General features: G+C 37.3%; 1 protein-coding gene and 1 non-coding gene across 3 annotated transcripts; both read left to right on the top strand.

Moving 5' to 3' along the window:
* The first annotated feature begins 1,471 nt into the window (after positions 1-1,471).
* On the top strand, positions 1,472-4,886 carry LOC101301351. Of its 2 annotated transcripts, none has more exons than XR_185458.1 (3): positions 1,472-2,138; positions 2,415-2,558; positions 4,812-4,886. It is a non-coding gene; the product is annotated as an uncharacterized LOC101301351 (transcript). The 2 variants fall into 2 exon arrangements; XR_185459.1 differs by lacking the exon at positions 4,812-4,886 and adding an exon at positions 2,719-2,940.
* A 3,974-nt stretch (positions 4,887-8,860) lies between these two features.
* LOC101302514 (disease resistance protein At4g27190-like) lies at positions 8,861-13,640 on the top strand. The gene is made up of 5 exons (XM_004309560.1): positions 8,861-8,870; positions 8,966-9,614; positions 9,714-12,536; positions 12,661-13,146; positions 13,530-13,640. Exons 2-4 carry the CDS (start codon positions 9,001-9,003, stop codon positions 12,743-12,745), a joined length of 3,522 nt encoding a protein of 1,173 aa, XP_004309608.1. The 5' UTR covers positions 8,861-8,870; positions 8,966-9,000; the 3' UTR covers positions 12,746-13,146; positions 13,530-13,640.
* The last annotated feature ends 4,392 nt before the right edge of the window (positions 13,641-18,032 follow it).

Raw genomic sequence — 18,032 nt, forward strand, 5'->3', positions numbered from 1 at the left:
GTTATACAAGAAGTTGGCGGGCATTACTTCAAATTTTCTGGCACTATAGTTAATCTGAATTTGATGCATGGAAAGAGCTTTGAGACTGTCACTTAAGTTACAGTGTTTTTGTCCCATCCATTTCTTATTCTGCGGATTTCTATTATATGATTTCCCTTTTTTTCGTTCTTCCTTCAACTGAGTACTTTCTGCTTAGATGATCCCATTTGCTTTGAGTGGTGGTGTGAAGCAGGACATGGGGATTGGTGCACTTGCCTAGAGAAATATACACTTTGTCGAGACGGTATATACCACAAGGTATGTTAATATATACATCGTGGTATGTAGGAAATGTGGAATATCTCTGTGATTTTCAGAACTAAGTGAAGAAGAAAGTGCTGCACGTGGTTTCATGATAACGTGAGACCCAGAGTGTATACGTATATGATATATCTATTATGTAATTACATACAATGGGATTGAGATTTAAGAGATCATAACTAGTCCCATGCAATATATCAACTCTCATTAGGTGAATATGAAAATATAAATTAAGTTTTCTTGTGCAGGAAGATCAGTTTGGGAGATTACTGCCAACATTCATTCAGGTGATTGATTTGACAGATGAAGAAGAATCTGAATATTGGGCTGTTGTTTCTGCTATCTTTGAGGGAAGACAGCTCGATTACATTGCAACAACGCCAAGATTTAACTCCGTTGCATCAACTTCCATGGAAACTAGCATCAATAACAAGGTTTGCCTGTGACCACATTCGGACACCCATTCTTTTTTGTTTGCACTTGCGTTGCATCAACTCATGATCCCGGATAATGTTAAGCGTATATGCGGAGTTCTTGTATCATACATGTACAAAAAGGGCTGCAAAAGCTAATGTCTGCTTTCAAATTCCAGGTGCATTTGTTATGGACAATGCTAAGGTGGGAAGAGCAGTTACGGTCTGAAGCGAGTTATGGAAATGGGCAAGCCAAGTATGGACGGGGATCTGTTGTCCTTGGGGAAGTGGTGATCATATGTTGGCCGCATGGTGAAATAATGAGGTTGACAACGGGCAGCACCGCTGCAGATGCTGCTAGGAGGGTAGGACTAGACGGAAAACTGGTTTTGGTTAATGGACAGCTGGTGTTGCCCAATACAAAGCTCACAGATGGTGATGTGGTTGAAGTCAGAGCGTAACAGATGCTTACTGAAACAGGAAAAGAGGCATCCTTTTGCAAGGTTTCTCGAGTTCAAAGTGATACAGCAAATTGAAGTATTTGATATTTGAATAGGACGAAGACGCAATACCCAGAATACAATTTTTGGGAGTGTTGATGGGGGCTCTAGGATGAAAATACAACTGATGGTTCAATGCGAGTGATTTGTGTTGACTAAAATTGTATACAAGTTTCGACTAGCTACTTTGTTATTATAAAAGAGTAAATAATGAAAAGAAAACATGCCGGACCGAATTTGAATGCCAACTTGAATACTAAATTTAAACTCGATTCTTAGTAATGGTATAGTGAATACGAATTTTGAGTCGTGGTCTTTACAAGCATAAGATGATCGAAAATTCTTATATGCATCAAAATAAAAGTGAACCAATTAACACTAACCAACCATATTCATTTATTTAATACACTTATCTATACACTAACATCAAAACTAACACTGTTAAAGAAAATAGGGGTAAAAAAACTAATCAACCTGGTAAAAAAATCATACGGATGTGGAATTGTGGGGGTAATAATTAATTCCAAGATGTGGGTAAAATCTGGAAAGGACAACCTCTTGCCTGCGTGAAGTATTTATTTTTACCCGATGAAGTCGTCGTCGTGGAGTTTCTCTACATAACGGGCTCAACCGGATTGAAAATGATAACGGGTCTTCTCCGCCGGCGCTGCCTTTTCCGGTGCCGTATCTTCAATTGCCGCCGGAAAACGAAACCCAGACCTTCCTTTGGTGCGGCGGTTGTCGGAGAAACCGTGGTTCAATTGGAATCTATTGGTGGGTCTACATAAGCAATCGAAACTGTAGAAACTTCATCAAGGAATCTGCAGGTCTAAGAGGAAGAAGAAGCAACAGATTCATCCATCACAATGGTGAAAAACTAGAGATGCTGTTTGAGTAGTTTCAAAAAAAGAGAGAGTTGTTTGAGGTATGGGCATATTATGTGTGTTGGTGCTTACAAAGAATTAGAATGGTTCCAAGTTGTGGTTGTTTTGACTTTGATTCTGTTTTGGTTCCATGTTTTTCATACTTTTAGTTATCGAATTCAACATTATATATAATTAATGTTATAGGGAACCCATGATATATCATACAAGCTATTGGTTTCCCGTTTTATATTAGCTTAAGCTTTAGTTTCGGACATTTGGCTCTCCAACATATGTACTTAGTTGCTGAACCTGAATGTGATTAATGTACCTTGTAGGCACTCCCTCATGGCTCCAGTTTCTGCAGCTTATAAGCATGTCTTCTTTCCTTATCATGGATCGACTATCCCCATTAGTGCCCAGTTTGCCATGGTTTGCCATTCTTACGATGGATGCTCCTGAGATCCTAATCAGCGGACATGGTAATTCCATATCTACTACCAGTCATTAATTGCTGCATTACCTCGATTAAGTAAGATGTGTGCTTTTATAGTTAGTACCTAGAAGGATATGCAGTAATGCACATCAAGTTAAACACATCTATTCCTACTTGGTAACATAATTTTCTCATGACTGCGCTAGGCATTTGTTCTATGATTGATGACATATACGCACTTCATCTTGCGTGGAAATTGAGACCCCTCGACAATGCTTCAAAGCATAATTTGTCAGGTTGTTAACATCTATGTTCTTAATGAGCTAGCCGTGGAAAAGGTCAGTGGTTTTAGTTAAACAGATATAAAAGCTAAAAAGAAATGTCCTTATCGATCCCCTAACATATTCTAGTTGACATTTTATCGGATCAAAAAAGAAATGTTCTAGTTGGCCACTCCACTTCTACTAAACAGCCATGGAGTTTGCAGGTGGAATACATGTTAATTTTTGGCTGAACAGATCAAAAGTCTGCCATGGGATTGAACAACTAGTTCATTTTCTTTTAGATAATGAATTAGAATTAGTCTTGCACATGTAGTCTATATTACTCTAATCTGATTTCTATATTCAATTAGTTCTATATTACTCTTACAAATGACATCCACTTGATCTTAAGAGTAATAGAAAATAGTATGTTCAGTTATGTCCAGGGTATATGTATTCAATTTCGATCTACAGTATCAGTAATAGGTATTCATTGTTTATCTTAACAACTTTGGAGATTTGGAGTAGCTAATACTTCCAAAACATAAAAAACTCTGGTGATGCTGGCATGATATGGTGACTACTCGGTCATGGAATTCTTCACCTGTTCAACTTAAGTTTAAATTTATGCCAGACAAAAATGGCTAATATGCATTTTCTGACTAATTCACAATTTCACATATTACATCTGACTTCTGCATTCTTATATATGCAGGTGCATATATATTTTCCAATTAGTCCAATTGCTAATATATTATTAGTTGTCATGTAGTGGCTGAGCAAACCTAGATTCCTTGCTTCCCAGAAAATATTCTAATTTGTCTACAATCTGTAAATCAGATTCATTAGGTACCATCATTTCCTTTAGTTCCTAGAACCTCCAACTATATATTCTCCAAAAACAAAAATAGAGCATTTTTATTTGGTTTTGTTTTTCCTCAGTTTGGTTTTTGTATGCTTTTCTTCTTCCCTGATCTTGTAAATCTTGTTTTAAACATTTCTCCCTCCATTCTTTGCTTCTAACTGTTGGTTTCTTTATTTGTTTCATTTGCCTCGAGCTCCCAAACAGCCTCATCTCAAATAGAAAAACAAATCCTTCAGTTAACCTAAATAAATTTGAACATGATGGAAGTTCTTACCAATGACGTGTGGTTAAACAGACTGTATATGATTTTGAATGCTAAGATGATAATGAAAACATTGGATTACATATACAAAACAGAGCAACAACTCTATTTCAAATGCAACCTTTCACAAGTAGCCACATAGTGAACAGATGACATGATCTATGAAAGCAACACTGTTGATGGTAATTTCGTAGTACAATAGTCTACCTAACTACTACTCCATTATTGGCAATTAAGTATTTGTAAGGTGATAACTTTGTTGGTAGCTTTTAGCATTTTGGTTCCAATTGCTTTATTCCCTTGTTGCATACATATATTATCCGGTATTATTCTGAAGACCCAACAAAGATAGGAGAAAAAGATTTTAGTTTGCTCAAATATTATCTCAATGATCATAAAAATTCCGACTAAACCATGCCTCTGGATCGTTTTCAGTGCATGAATGTATACTATCACAGTATGTAGTGTTCTGCAAATTATGTCATTGAAATTGATATATAGAAGCACTTAAGTATGGTTGCATGATCACACTTAGATTTGAAGATGAAGGATTCATTTTATTTATGTCTAGTTACACTTTGATATTGGGGTAATTGGTCTGCATGAATTGCTGTGACCCAATATGTAAAACCACTCTTCCATTCGAAGAAATCAGATTATTTTTGTAACAAATATTCATAAACAAATTAAGGAAATCAGAATTGAACAAACAGATTATTCTTGAGTGTTGTTTGTCTGGTTGTCTAGTTTAGCTATGGAACTGTGACATTGATTGGATTCATTATCTCCTATCTTTTGCTTTGAGTTACAAATTAAAATGTAACTAGCATAAAGGGGGTGTTATGTTTTTGTTTTTATCTCTATGCTTCCTTCAGCTTTTGATCATCAGGTGTTACATGCTTGTTTTAGGTTTTACCGTCAGCTGAGGTTGATGATCCTTATCGCCGTAGCCTGGTCCGAGTCAGTTTCCGAGTCGCTTCATTTGGATCTTCAAGAATGAGTTATTTTAGTATTCTTGTTCTTCCAAGAAGTATTAGCACTCAGATTAAATTCTTTACAATGAACACTTTAGTCTTGTTGCAGTACCCCTTTTTTCATGCTTATTATCCTGAATACAATTCATCAATCCCCTATTCTGTTGAATAAGGATTTAAAGACCATTCATGTGCCTATGTATACTGTTGATATGAGATAGTGCGTGTAGGAACTTTCATAATGTTCTTTTCTTCTTTTGGAACAAGTGTTTTAGCTTTGTAATGTTGGCTTTCATGTTCTAATTTGTGATGATCAGCAGATTTTTATTGACTGCTTCATTTTCATGTGCTTTTGACTGAAAATATAGAATTTCCTTTTTCCTAAAACAAATATATAGAATTTTTGTTAAATCCCAAATTCCGTTCTCTTTGGACTGAATGGATGTTGTTTCTCCTGCTTCTGTAAACATATGTAGTACTTGTGTATAGTGACCAAAAGGTTGAGATATTTACTACTGCTTAGTCATGTAATTTGGATACGCTATTCGCATTAGTGTCATGTTGCCATGGTTGCCATACCTACAACAGAAATTTCGAGCATAACTAGCGAACATGGTAATTCCATATCTACTGCCAATCATTAATTGATGTTTACCTCGATCAAGTAATATTTGTGCTTTGCATGGGTAATTATTTATTACATGCGGTTATAGTTAGTAGGATATGTCTATTGTCCAGATTCCAAGCTGCCGCTGGTAACAATTTTTTTTCATGACTGCTAGGTAGGATCTTAGTTTAGATCATTTTGACCAAGTCTGTTTCTTTTGGATCAAAGTTTTACATGTTTTCTCATATCATGTTGAAGATGATGAATGATGACATGTACATACTTTATCTTGTGTGGAAACTGGAGCCCTCAACAAGGCTTCAAAGGAAAAACTTTGTCAGGTTAATAACATGTTAGGTAAAGTCTGCCATGACATTGAACAACTTGTTCGTTTTCTTTTAGATATTGTTGAAAAAAGAGGCCTGCACTCGGGAACCAAATTGAATTAGTCTTACATGTGTTCTATATTACTCTAATCTGATTCGTGTTTTCAGTTCTATTTTTGTTTGACAAACTACATCCACTTGATCTTACGCAGTTTAAACAGTTTTGATTAAACTGTAAAAATTACTTTAGAAGGAGGAAAAACAAAAGTTGGAGGATAGAACCAAAATCATCATTTTTGCATCAGTTTGAACAATACTTACTTGTACTGTTGTACATGGTCAGTGTACAGTTTATAGCTCCTGTTTTTGCAGCTTATAAGCATGTCCTTTCTCCTTATCATGGATGGACTATCCGCATTAGTGCCCATTTTGCCATGGTTTGCCATTCCTTCAATGGAATCTCCTAATCAGCGGACATGGTAATTCCTTATCAATCTACTACCAGTCATTTTTTTCTTCGATAAGATATCTGCTACCAGTCATTAATTGTGTGCTTTTATAGTTAGTACTTGGTAGGATATGCATATCAAGTTAAACACGTCTATTCCTACTTGGTAACATAATTTTCTCATGACTACTAGCACTAGGCATTTGTTCTATAATTGATGACATATACATGCTTCATCCTGTGTGGAAATTGAGACCCCTTGACAATGCTTCAAAGCATAATTTGTCAGGTTGTTAACTTCAGTGTTTTTAGTTAAACAGATATAAAAGCTAAAAAGAAATGTCCTTATCGATCCCCTAACATATTCTAGTTGACATTTTATCGGATCAAAAAAGAAATGTTCTAGTTGGCCACTCCACTTCTACTAAACAGCCATGGAGTCTGCAGGTGGAATACATGTTAATTTTTGGCTGAACAGATCAAAAGTCTGCCATGGGATTGAACAACTAGTTCATTTTCTTTTAGATAATGTATTAGAATTAGTATTACTCTAATCTGATTTCTTTATTCAAGTAGTTCTATATTAGTCTAACTACATCCACTAATGAAACCTGCATTAATTCTTATATGTGCACCTGCATATGTATTTTCCATTTAGTCCAATCGCTAATATATTATTAGTTGGCATCAAGTGGCTGAAAAACCTAAGATGCTTACTTCCCAGATAAGATGCTAATTCTTCTACAATCTGTATTCATTTTAAGGTACCAGTATTTCCTTTAGTTCATAGAACCTCCAACTCTATATTCTTGTCCAAGAAAAAGGAGAATTCTTGTTGTTGTTTTTTTCTCAGTTCGCTTTTTGTATGCTTTTCTTCTTCCCTGTTCTTGAAACCTTGTTTTCAATTATTCTCCCACCATTCTTTACTTCTACCTGTTGGTTTTTTTATTTGTTTCATTGGCCTCAAGCTCCTAAACAGCCTCTGCATCTCAAATAGAAAAAAAATGTTCCAACAGTTGACCCAAATAAATTTGAATTTGATTGAAATTTTAACCAATGACGTGTAATTGAACAGGCTATATGATTTTGAGTGCCAAGACGATAATGAAAACATTGGATTACATATACAAAACAGAGCTACAATCTGTTTCAAATGCAACTGTGTCAAAAGCAATATAGAAATTGTCAATTCAAAAGAGTAATACACTTAAATGTCCAAACTGTATTTTCAGTGTTTTTAGTTAATTAGTCCAGGCTTTACTAACATTTTATATTAGTTGGCTGCAAGTGGAGGCGACGAGATATACTATCAGTTAGCAGACACCAGCAGACAGAAATGCTGAGGTCCGTTTCTTTTATTGGATCCTCAAGTGTCCTCATCATCTTGAAGATGTTGAATGATCAAAGGTGTTATATGACATTTACATACTTCTTATATCGTGTGGAAATTAAGAGCTCTCTACAGGACTTCAAAGGAAACACGTTCTTGTCACGTCATCATCTTCTATGTCTTCACCAGCAATATATCGTTTACGATATATCTATCTGTTCTGTTCTGGACCAATGTTTGGATTTTCTCTTTACGATTAATTATCCTTTAGTTTCCATTTTTTTGATAAATAATAAGAGATTATGCAATATTAGCTCCTTGGATGCATATAATATATGTAGGGAACATGTTTTCCCTTCAAACCCGAAGGTGAAGAGTCCACCTGCCTCACTCTGGAACCCACCACCCGTCCCCCTCTATTCGATTTATGAATAAAAAGAAAAGTAAAATTACAATGTCCAAATGAGGTGCAAAAAAAACTAAGAGAAAGAAACAACCCATTGATACGTTAAAAAACTAGCACCTAATAAGCTTATAGGCAGGATTTTTCAAGTCATGGATTGGCTTTCCGCATTAGTGTCCATGTTGCCATGCTTGCCATATTCCTATGATTGAACCTCTTGAGGATCCTAATTAGCGAACACGGTAATTACATATCTACTACCAGTAATCAATTGCGGCATTACCTAGAAGTACCTGAAGTTTTTTTTTTTTTTTTGTAAAGCAAGTACCCCGAAGTTTCTAACAGTCTAACTTGTCGACGTTTGGTTATCTAACATACTTTCTTTTTGGACGTGAAGTTCTCTAACATACTTGCTAAATGAGTAAATGTGATTACAAATTTACAATCATCAAGAACTTGAAAACAACACTTCGTGTTCACTGGCAGGGGAAACTCCCTCATACCACCTCCCTCCCTTCCTTATGGCTTCTTAGCAAGTTCGTGCTTTTCCAGGTTGCATCGTGTGGAATGTGAATGGAAAGATGGACGAAGATGCTATAGACACAAGTAATTGCCTCAAGCTTTAGCTTTGATAGGAAGACTTTGACTTTGCTAGCATTTCCCTTATCATCTTCCTATAGTGAGAGAAAAAAGAAAAAGGAAAAGCTAGAAAATATTCCATTTACCATCTGCAACTCCACAAATTCTGAAGGAAGAGTTTCAAAATCCCTGGAATTCAGTGAAGTTATAGATCTCAACACTCCAGAGTAATTGCTTTTCTTCGGTTGAGTTAGCCTTACATGCATCAACAGATTATTTAGTTTCTCAACTTTCCTCCCTGGTAAGATTTAGTTTTGTTTGGTATTCTTGTTCTTTCAAAAACCTGGGGTTGATGCTAAGATTTATTTGTAGATTTTTCCTTCTGAAATCTTCCAGAAAATTTTGTCTAGATAGAAGAAGAAGAAGAAAAGATGTGGGATCTCAATTGCTCTCCTGATCACAACGACGACGGTGCTGATACGCAACAGTTCTGCTTCCCAGTTCTTGAAATGGGACCCACGCCGGGAGCCGTGGCTGGCAGTGTTGCCGCTGAGCTGATTGCATCTTCCTCTTCTTCATCATCAGCTCGTTGCTGCAAGTACGATGTGTTTTTGAGTTTCAGGGGTCCTGACACTCGGAGGGGAATTACTTCTCAATTATATGATCAGCTGCATAACAAGAGAAGAGTTGCAACATTCATGGATGATCGAGATCTTGAAGTAGGGGATGCTATATCTCCCACTCTGCTAAAAGCAATTGAAGAATCAAGGTTTGCAATTGTTGTCCTTTCTCCAAACTATGCCTCTTCTACTTGGTGTTTGGAGGAACTTGCGAAGATCTGTGAGTGCATGAAAGACCAGAAAAGAATTCTTCCACTTTTCTATAATGTCGAGCCTACTAATGTACGGTTCCAGAAGAGGAGTTTCGAAGAAGCTTTCAACGTGCATGAAAGCTCTGGGCGACACAGATCAGAGAAGGTGCAGCTGTGGAAGGATGCTTTGAGCAAAGTGACCAGTTTCTCTGGGTGGGATTCAAACAAGTACAAGTAAGTACCTTGATGAGATTACTCTATTTCAGTTATCTGAGAGTTATGCTCACAGCTTTTGGATGTGTTATTTGACCCTTGATTATTCCTTCCTTGTAGAACTGATACAGAACTTGTGGAGAAAATTGTGGATACTGTGTTCAAAAGAATACAACCTTTTGACGTTGAGTTTACAATGTCCACCGGAGATTTCGAAGCGTATGAAGAAACGAGAAAATCCATGGGTGAGGTTATGAAGGCGCTTATAGATGACAACGTCACTGCCATTGGGGTCTACGGAATGGGCGGAGTCGGCAAGACAACTCTGGTAAAACATGTGGCTGCTCAAACCTGCAAAAATGGGATTTTTCATCATGTGGTTATGGCTGTTGTATCCCAAAGCCCCAACATCGAAAGAATTCAACACACATTATTGGCGAAGCTACAGGGCCCTGACTTCCAGTTACAAGAAAGTGAAAGAGCCTCTAGATTGTATAAAGAGATAATGAGGAAAACCAATGTCCTCATAATCTTGGATGACGTTTGGGGGTTTATAGATTTGTTACAAATAGGAATTCCCAGCTATGACGAGCTCAAAAAACGCAATTCCAAAGTCTTACTCACCTCCAGGAGTCGGCATGTTTGTCATTCCATGGGAAGCAAGGAAAATATTTATCTCGATTTCTTATCGGAACCAGATTCTTGGAGCTTGTTTGTCAAGAAAACAAGAAGATCTTTTGATACCCCCGATTTTGATAGTGTAGCCAGGAAGGTAGCTAGAGAATGTAGGGGTCTACCGATTGCCCTGATAGCTGTTGCAAGGGCTCTTGGAGATAAAGATCTGGCGGAATGGCAAACAGCAGCTCAACAATTAAAGAAGTCGCGAAAGGCCAACCCTCACCATGATGACACAGCTTTCCAATGTTTGAAATTAAGCTATGATTCCTTGAAAAATAAGGACTACGAATCATGCTTCTTGTTGTGTTGCCTATTTCCAGAAGACTATGACATCTCAATAGAAGACTTGTTCAAGTATGCAATTGGGAAAGGATTGTTTCGAGACGACATAATACATGAAGCCAGAGCAATAGCAGATACAGTGGTCAAGCACCTGATAGATGCTAGCTTGCTTTTGGATGGTGAATATGATGGAGATGTAAGGATGCACGATGTCGTCCGGGATACAGCCATGAGAATTGCAAAATGTGAAGATGGACATGGGTTTTTGGTGAGCGCTGGATGTGGTCTTAAGGATTGGCCATGTCGATCACATGAAGACTACCATGCTATCTCACTAATGGCGAATAACCTTCGCAGTCTGCCCGATGAGTTGATATGTCCAAAACTTCAGATTTTATTACTACAAGCGAATCGGAATTTGTATGAGATCCCAGAGACCTTTTTCCAAAGTCAGAATGAATTAAAAGTCTTAGATCTTAGCCGCACCAACATTTCATTGCTGCCCCAATCATTCAGTCTCCTGACCAAGCTCCAAGCTCTGCATCTAGATTGTTGCCGCAAAGCAGTTGACATTTCCATAGTCGGAAAACTTAAGAAGCTTGAGATTCTTAGTATGAGACAATATCCTCTTACGGAGCTGTCTAGAGAAATAGGAAATTTGACCAATCTAAGGATGTTGGATATCGGTGGCTATTGTTTTACATGTCGAGGTATTGTCACAATTCCATCTGAAGTGATATCAAAGCTGCATAGATTAGAAGAATTGTACATGATGAACTGTGGATTTGTGAACTGGGAAAGTCCAATTGAGGGAGAAGGAGATGAAATCAATATTGGCTTTGGTGAGCTAGCTGGTTTATCAAAGTTGAAAATTTTGCAGGTTTCCTTACCTAATGCAAAATGCATCCCTAAAGATGTCGAGGTCGAACCGGATTGGATTTACTTTGATATACATATTGGGTGCCCATGCGAGGAAGATTATCAGTATGATCGTAAATCAAGATCCTTGCGTTTTGGTGACAGAACCATCAGTACCTTACCTGACTGGTTTATCAAAGCGGTGACAGAGAAAACAGAGAAGCTAGAGTATGACCGCTGCGAAGGGATGAGTGACATTGTTATGGAATATGACCAGATGAGGTTAGGTAAACTCAAGCATCTCAGAGTACGTGGGGGGGCTTTTGTGTTCTTGAAAGAGTTGATGAACACAAAAACAAGACGAGTTGAAACAAGACCCGTGTTTGAGAATTTGGAAGAGTTGCATCTGATAGAACTGATCCACCTGGAGGAGTTGTGTGTTGGTGAGCTACCACCTGGGTCTCTCTTCAATCTCAAGGTGTTTCATGTGTATTTTGGTAATTATTTGAAGAGTGTATCAGAATTTGTACGTAGACTACCAAATCTGGAGAAACTATATCTGAATGTGTTGGGGGAAATGGAATATGTGTTTGGATGTGAAGGGTGTGAGCCAGAACAATCAAAACTGAGCGAGATGCATTTGTTGTCTCTAGAAGCACTAAGAAGCATATGTAATGGTCCGGCTCCACGTGCAATGTTCCGGAGTCTTAAAACCTTGATCGTGTACGATTGCAAGCTGCTGCAAAGTCTGTTCGCATCTGATGTAGCTGAGTGTCTTGTTCAATTGGAAGACCTTTTTGTAGAGGGGTGTCCTTTGTTGGAAAGAGTAATGGAAGCAGTGAACAAAGATAAGACGGTTCTACCAAACCTGAAGAACTTGGTTTTGAAGAATCTTCCTATGTTGTATGGTCCAAGTGCTACTACTGTTGATATTGAGTGTCCTTCATTGGAACGATTGGTGGTGGTGGATTGCCCCCAGCTTCCATTTTCAACCTCTTCCGATCTCTTTGAAGACTTGGAAAGCCGGAACCAGTTTTCTTTTTCAACCTCCGCTTCTGACTACTTTGGCAGCAGGAACCCAGTCCAACTCAATGATCCACAACTGTACGAGTTTTTATGTCGCAGGTATGATGCTGTGTCATCGCTTAAATTGTCTTTTCTTCTATATTTTGCATTTTAGTAAACATTGGCTTTATAATTCCTGATGCTGATTTTTTATTGTTTTTTTTTTATTATTTCTCTTTTCCAGATGCGAGAATGTAACTCCTTCCTATGAGGAGATCTACGAGGTAATGAAGTCTGTGGATGGGGAGCATATGAAATGGTTCTGCTGATGTGCAATGTTTCACACTTATCAAAGTTTGTTCATTCATTACATCTTTCTGGAAAGAGACTTCACAGCTGATGCAGTTCTTTATCGTTTTCACTTGGCATTCGGGAAAACCCTTTCGTAGGAAGTTGTCATTTGCTGGAGAGAATAATTGAAGGAAGGTAGAAAGCAAGGAAACTGTGAAGAACAACAAGACTGTTCTTCCAACATTGAAGAACTTTGTTTTAACATAACTTCCTATTTGTACTATGAAAGTGGAGCTGGTATTAGTTTTGTTCGTCTTTCATTAGAGCACACGTATGTAAAGAAGTGCCCCCAGTTACGATTTTCAGCCTCTGCTAGTCTGCTTCTGTCTTTCAGAGCAGGAACCAAGTTATGATCAACATCTTGATTTCTATCGTCAAGGTATGATGTTGTGTCATGAACTGAATTCCTTTCCTTTCCATTAAATTATCTCATAGATTTCAGGCCATGTTGTAAGTATAAGTGTTATTTTTCTTAAAGGAGTTCTGGTAATAATAATATAAATAGAGTTCTCATTATTCTGCTCTTACAATCAAATACTGCAAATCAGTTCTGCATATCACAACAGCACACAAACTTCAACAATCTTTATTCTTATTTTTCTTGTCATTCTGGTAATAATAATATAAATATATTCTAATTTTTATTTTTCTTGTCATTCTTAATCATCTTTATTCGTTCTCTTCAATTTTGAATAGCTAAGTATATTCGTTTGTTTATTTTCCATGAGATGTACATGTTACAGTTTGTCAGTCCCTTTGCAGTGTTGTGGCTGCTTGCTTCATTTTGTGGGTTTGCAAACAAGAAATTGGTACCTTCCCCACAAAAGCCCATTACAGGCTATGCCCAATGGGTTGAGTGACAAGAAACTGGTTCCTTCCCTACAAAAGCCCATTACAGGCTAGGCCCAATGGGTTGGGTGACTCGGAACATTAGGGTGATCTAACCAATCAATCAAAGTCCCTTGAAATTCGCGCGCAGACAAAGTCCCTTGAAATTCGCGCGCAGACGCATTGAACCGGCTGCTCTATTTAACGCTCCGGTTCGGCGCGTGGAGGTTACCTGCTTCTTTGGGTTTAAATTTGTGGGATTGTGATCGATGATTACTGATTGGATTTAACTTAATCATTGTTGATTGGGGCTACTAAACTTCATTTCAATTTGGCTCATCCTCTCTGTTCATACTCCTTCCATTAATTTGGTGCTTTCGGGTTAGCAGAATGGTGTTGTGGTTGTTTGGACTTTGATTCTGTTTTGGTTCCATATTTTTCATACTTTTAGTTATCAAATTCAACATTATATATAATTAATCTTATAGGGAACCCATGATATATCATACACACATACTTGATGTTGTATAGAAATTCAGAGCCCTCGACAAGGATCAAAGCCAAAACTTTCTCAGGACATTGATTTGTTAGTCATCTGAGGGATCGACTTTTTCAGTTAAACATAAATAAGTGCTCTAATATTTACCTAAGAGTAATCTAAGATATTCTAGGTGGCATTGTAATCTAACACTTACAATGAACCAGCATGGAGTATGCAACTGGAGAAAATGATAATAATTAGCTGAACAAGTCAAAGGTGGCCTGAGATTTGAGTAACTTGTGCACTTCTCCTTTTCAGATAATTTTGAGAGAAGGGGTAATATATAGGATTTTGGAACTAAATAAAAACTGATATCAGAGAATTCTTCATACTTGTTAAGCAATTCTCTAAACAAAATCTAGAGAACTCTTGGTCTTAGCTTTTTGGAGTCTCTGTGTTAACACTAAACTGAGTTTCTGCTTTCATCATGTTGTTTGCTGGTTATTTCCTGAAGTTTTTAACTTTTGGACTTTTGGTTCTTCAATATTCTTCTGAAACTTAAGCAAGTTTCTGAACAAGCTATTGGTTTCCGGTTTTATATTAGCTTAAGCTTTAGTTTGGGACATTTTGCTCTCCAACATATGTACTTAGTTGCTGAACCTGAATGTGATTAATGTACCTTGCAGGCACTCCCTCATGGCTCCAGTTTCTGCAGCTTATAAGCATGTCTTTTTTCCTTATCATGGATCTATCCCCATTAGTGCCCAGTTTGCCATGGTTTGCCATTCTTATGATGGAAGCTTTGAGATCCTAATCAGCGGACATGGTAATTCCATATCTACTACCAGTCATTAATTGCTGCATTACCTCGATGAAGTAAGATGTGTGCTTTTATAGTTAGTACCTAGAAGGATATGCAGTAATGCACATCAAGTTAAACACATCTATTCCTACTTGGTAACATAATTTTCTCATGACTGCGCTAGGCATTTGTTCTATGATTGATGACATATACGCATGTCATCTTGCGTGGAAATTGAGACCCCTCAACAATGCTTCAAAAACAAAAATAGAGTATTTTTGTTTGATTTTCTTTTTCTCAGTTCGGTTTTTGTATGCTTTTCTTCTTCCCTGATCTTGTAAACCTTGTTTTAAACATTTCTCCCTCCCTTTTTTGCTTCTAACTGTTGGTTTCTTTATTTGTTTCATTTGCCTCAAGCTCATTAAAAATAAAAGAGTAATGCACTTCGATTCTAAAAATGCATTTTCAATGTTTTTATTTGTCAAAACTTTACCTAATATGTTACACTGTTTGGCTGTTGGCTGCAAGCTAGCGGAGACAATGAGATATCTTATTAGTTGGCAAAAACCAGCAGAAAAAAATATGTTGATGATAATGAAAATATAATTGCAATTACATGTTGAAATTTGGAGCGAGTTTCATCCTCGTTCGAGTGCTACACATCATGGTAATTCCCGTTTTACTGAGTTGGGTCTCATATCTTAAGGAAAACTGTTCGGCTTAGTTTCACAGGGTACCATGTTAGCTCAATATATACTTGTTTCCCTGTTTTGTAGTGGTTGAAGTTTCAACTTCTGGACATTTTTTTTTCCTCCAACATACTTGCTAAAAAGCTAATCACGTACTATAAAAAATATGAAAAAGAACTGAGAGCTTCTAGGAACTAAAGGAAATAATAGTACCTTAAAATGAATCTGATATACAAACAGATGAGACTTTAACAGATTGTAGACATATCAGCATCTTGTCTTGGAAGTAAGCTAGTCTCTTTTGTAAACCAAAAAAAAAAAAAAAACTAGTGAACAATATATACCCGGTGTTCACTGGCAGGGGAAACTCCCTTATACGGTTATACCACCTTGCTCCCTTAAGTCTTATAAGCAATATCTATGACCATGTTTGTTCCAATGGTCAGCGTAGTTTCTAAAAAATAAGCAAGTAAGCAGAAGAGGATTTCATATTGCTTAGTTAAGTAGCTAATTACAGAAACTTGCAAGGGGATTGTAGTCGACATAGATGATCATCATCATCATCAGCTTGTCGCTGCAAGTATGATGTGTTTAATCCTTTTGAGTTTCAGGGGTCCTGACACTTGCAAGGGGATTGTGGTCGACATAGATGAGCGTCTTAAAAGGAGTGGAATCAAAACGTACATGGATGAGGAAGGACTTCAAGTAGGGGATGTTATTACTCCTGCTCTCCTAGTAGCAATCAAAGAATCAAGGTTTGCAAGTTTTGTTTCTCTCACAAAATATGCTTCTTCAACTTGGTGTTTGGAGGAACTTAGACAGATTTGTCTATCCATGGAAAACAATAGAATCTTGCCACTATTTTATCAAGTTGATCCTACTGTGTTCGATATCAGTAGAGGAGTTTCGAAGAAAGCTTTCTCTAAGCATGAAACCTATGAGCGACATGAATCAGAGAAGGTGAACCAATGGAGAGATAAAGAGTGGCCAATATCTCTGGGTGGAACACAAATGGTTATAACTTATATGTAAGCACTGTAGCTTTAGTTTGGGTTCTATATTTTTTACCTCACTTATTTTTAATCCTTAAAATTTTTATATTCATCTTTGTAGGACTCACAAAAACCTTGTTGACGTCATTGTGGAATCTCTCCGCAAGGTACCACCTGATGCAATTGAATTCACAGGAGATTTCCAAGCATATGAAGCAATAGCACAAGCCATGGATGAGGTTATGAAGGCGCACAGATGAGGAGATCACTGCCGTTGGTGTCTATGGCATTGGCGGCGTTGGAAAGACGAGCTAGGTGAGACATGTAGCTGCGCAAGCCTACAAAACATGTACTTTTAACCATTGGATAATGGCTGCCATATTCCAAGCTTATAGGCAGGATTTTTGAAGTCATGGATTGGCTTTCCGCATTAGTGTCCATGTTGCCATGCTTGCCATGTTCCTATGATTGAACCTCTTGAGGAGCCTAATTAGCGAACATGGTAATTACATATCTACTACCTGTAATCAATTGCTGCATTACCTAGAAGTACCTGAAGTTTTTTTTTTTTTGGAAAGCAAGTACCCGAAGTTTCTGACGGTCTAACTTGTCGACATTTGGTTATCTAACATACTTTCTTCTTGGACGTGAAGTTCTCTAACATACTTGCTAAATGAGTAAATGTGATTACAAATTTACAATCATCAAGAACTTGAAAACAACACTTGGTGTTCACTGGCAGGGGAAACTCCCTCATACCACCTCCCTCCCTCATATATCTATGCTGACACCACTCAAGTGATTTATGGTCTCATTATGCTCATGTTATGGCAATTGCGTGTTCTACAGCATTTCCGAGTTTCCAGTACTAATGTCCTTGAAGGTATTTCTTATATCTTTCCCGTACCAGTATTAAGAAAAATTTTGTGTAAGGTTGTTCTGGTCTTGTGCTTCCCTATCAATACACTTGCATAATCATGCAAGTATCGCTCAAAATATATTGGTTGTCTCCTTTCTATTAGCTTATGTAGCTTTCATTCTGGGACATGTGTTTCTCCAAAATATTTACCAAAATGTGATGACATTCATCGATCAAGAACTTATTTTTTAATTTTATTTTTATATAAATTACTGACAAGAATTAGGCGATATTAGCTCATCTGTAGCAGTCTGGTAGGTGACAGAGCACCCACTCTACCCCGAAGGGGACCGCTACAACGTGGATCAAGAACTTGGTAACAATATATAGTGTTCATTGGGCTATCAACTGTCTTTCAAGTTGGTGAATCATGAATGTTCTTTCATTTTATAAATTGACATACACGGTTTGAGCTTTGAATTTTGTTTGTGTGACGTTCTTTCAAGTGGTGTAATGCCCTATCCCTAGAAAGTGGCCAAAAAATAGGGGATCCCTCAAGTAGAAGGGGGGCTGTATATATATATATATATATATATATATATATATATATACTA

This window comes from Fragaria vesca, unplaced genomic scaffold, assembly GCF_000184155.1.
Source record: "Fragaria vesca subsp. vesca unplaced genomic scaffold, FraVesHawaii_1.0 scf0512981, whole genome shotgun sequence".
NCBI lineage: Eukaryota > Viridiplantae > Streptophyta > Magnoliopsida > Rosales > Rosaceae > Fragaria > Fragaria vesca.

Bases quoted from the DNA above. Each gene is read 5' to 3' on its own strand.
- LOC101302514 (XM_004309560.1), top strand. From the start codon at position 9,001: ATGTGGGATCTCAATTGCTCTCCTGATCACAACGACGACGGTGCTGAT. The intron at 9,615-9,713 runs GTAAGTACCTTG...CCTTCCTTGTAG, and splicing joins TGGGATTCAAACAAGTACAA to AACTGATACAGAACTTGTGG. The intron at 12,537-12,660 runs GTATGATGCTGT...TCTCTTTTCCAG, and splicing joins TACGAGTTTTTATGTCGCAG to ATGCGAGAATGTAACTCCTT.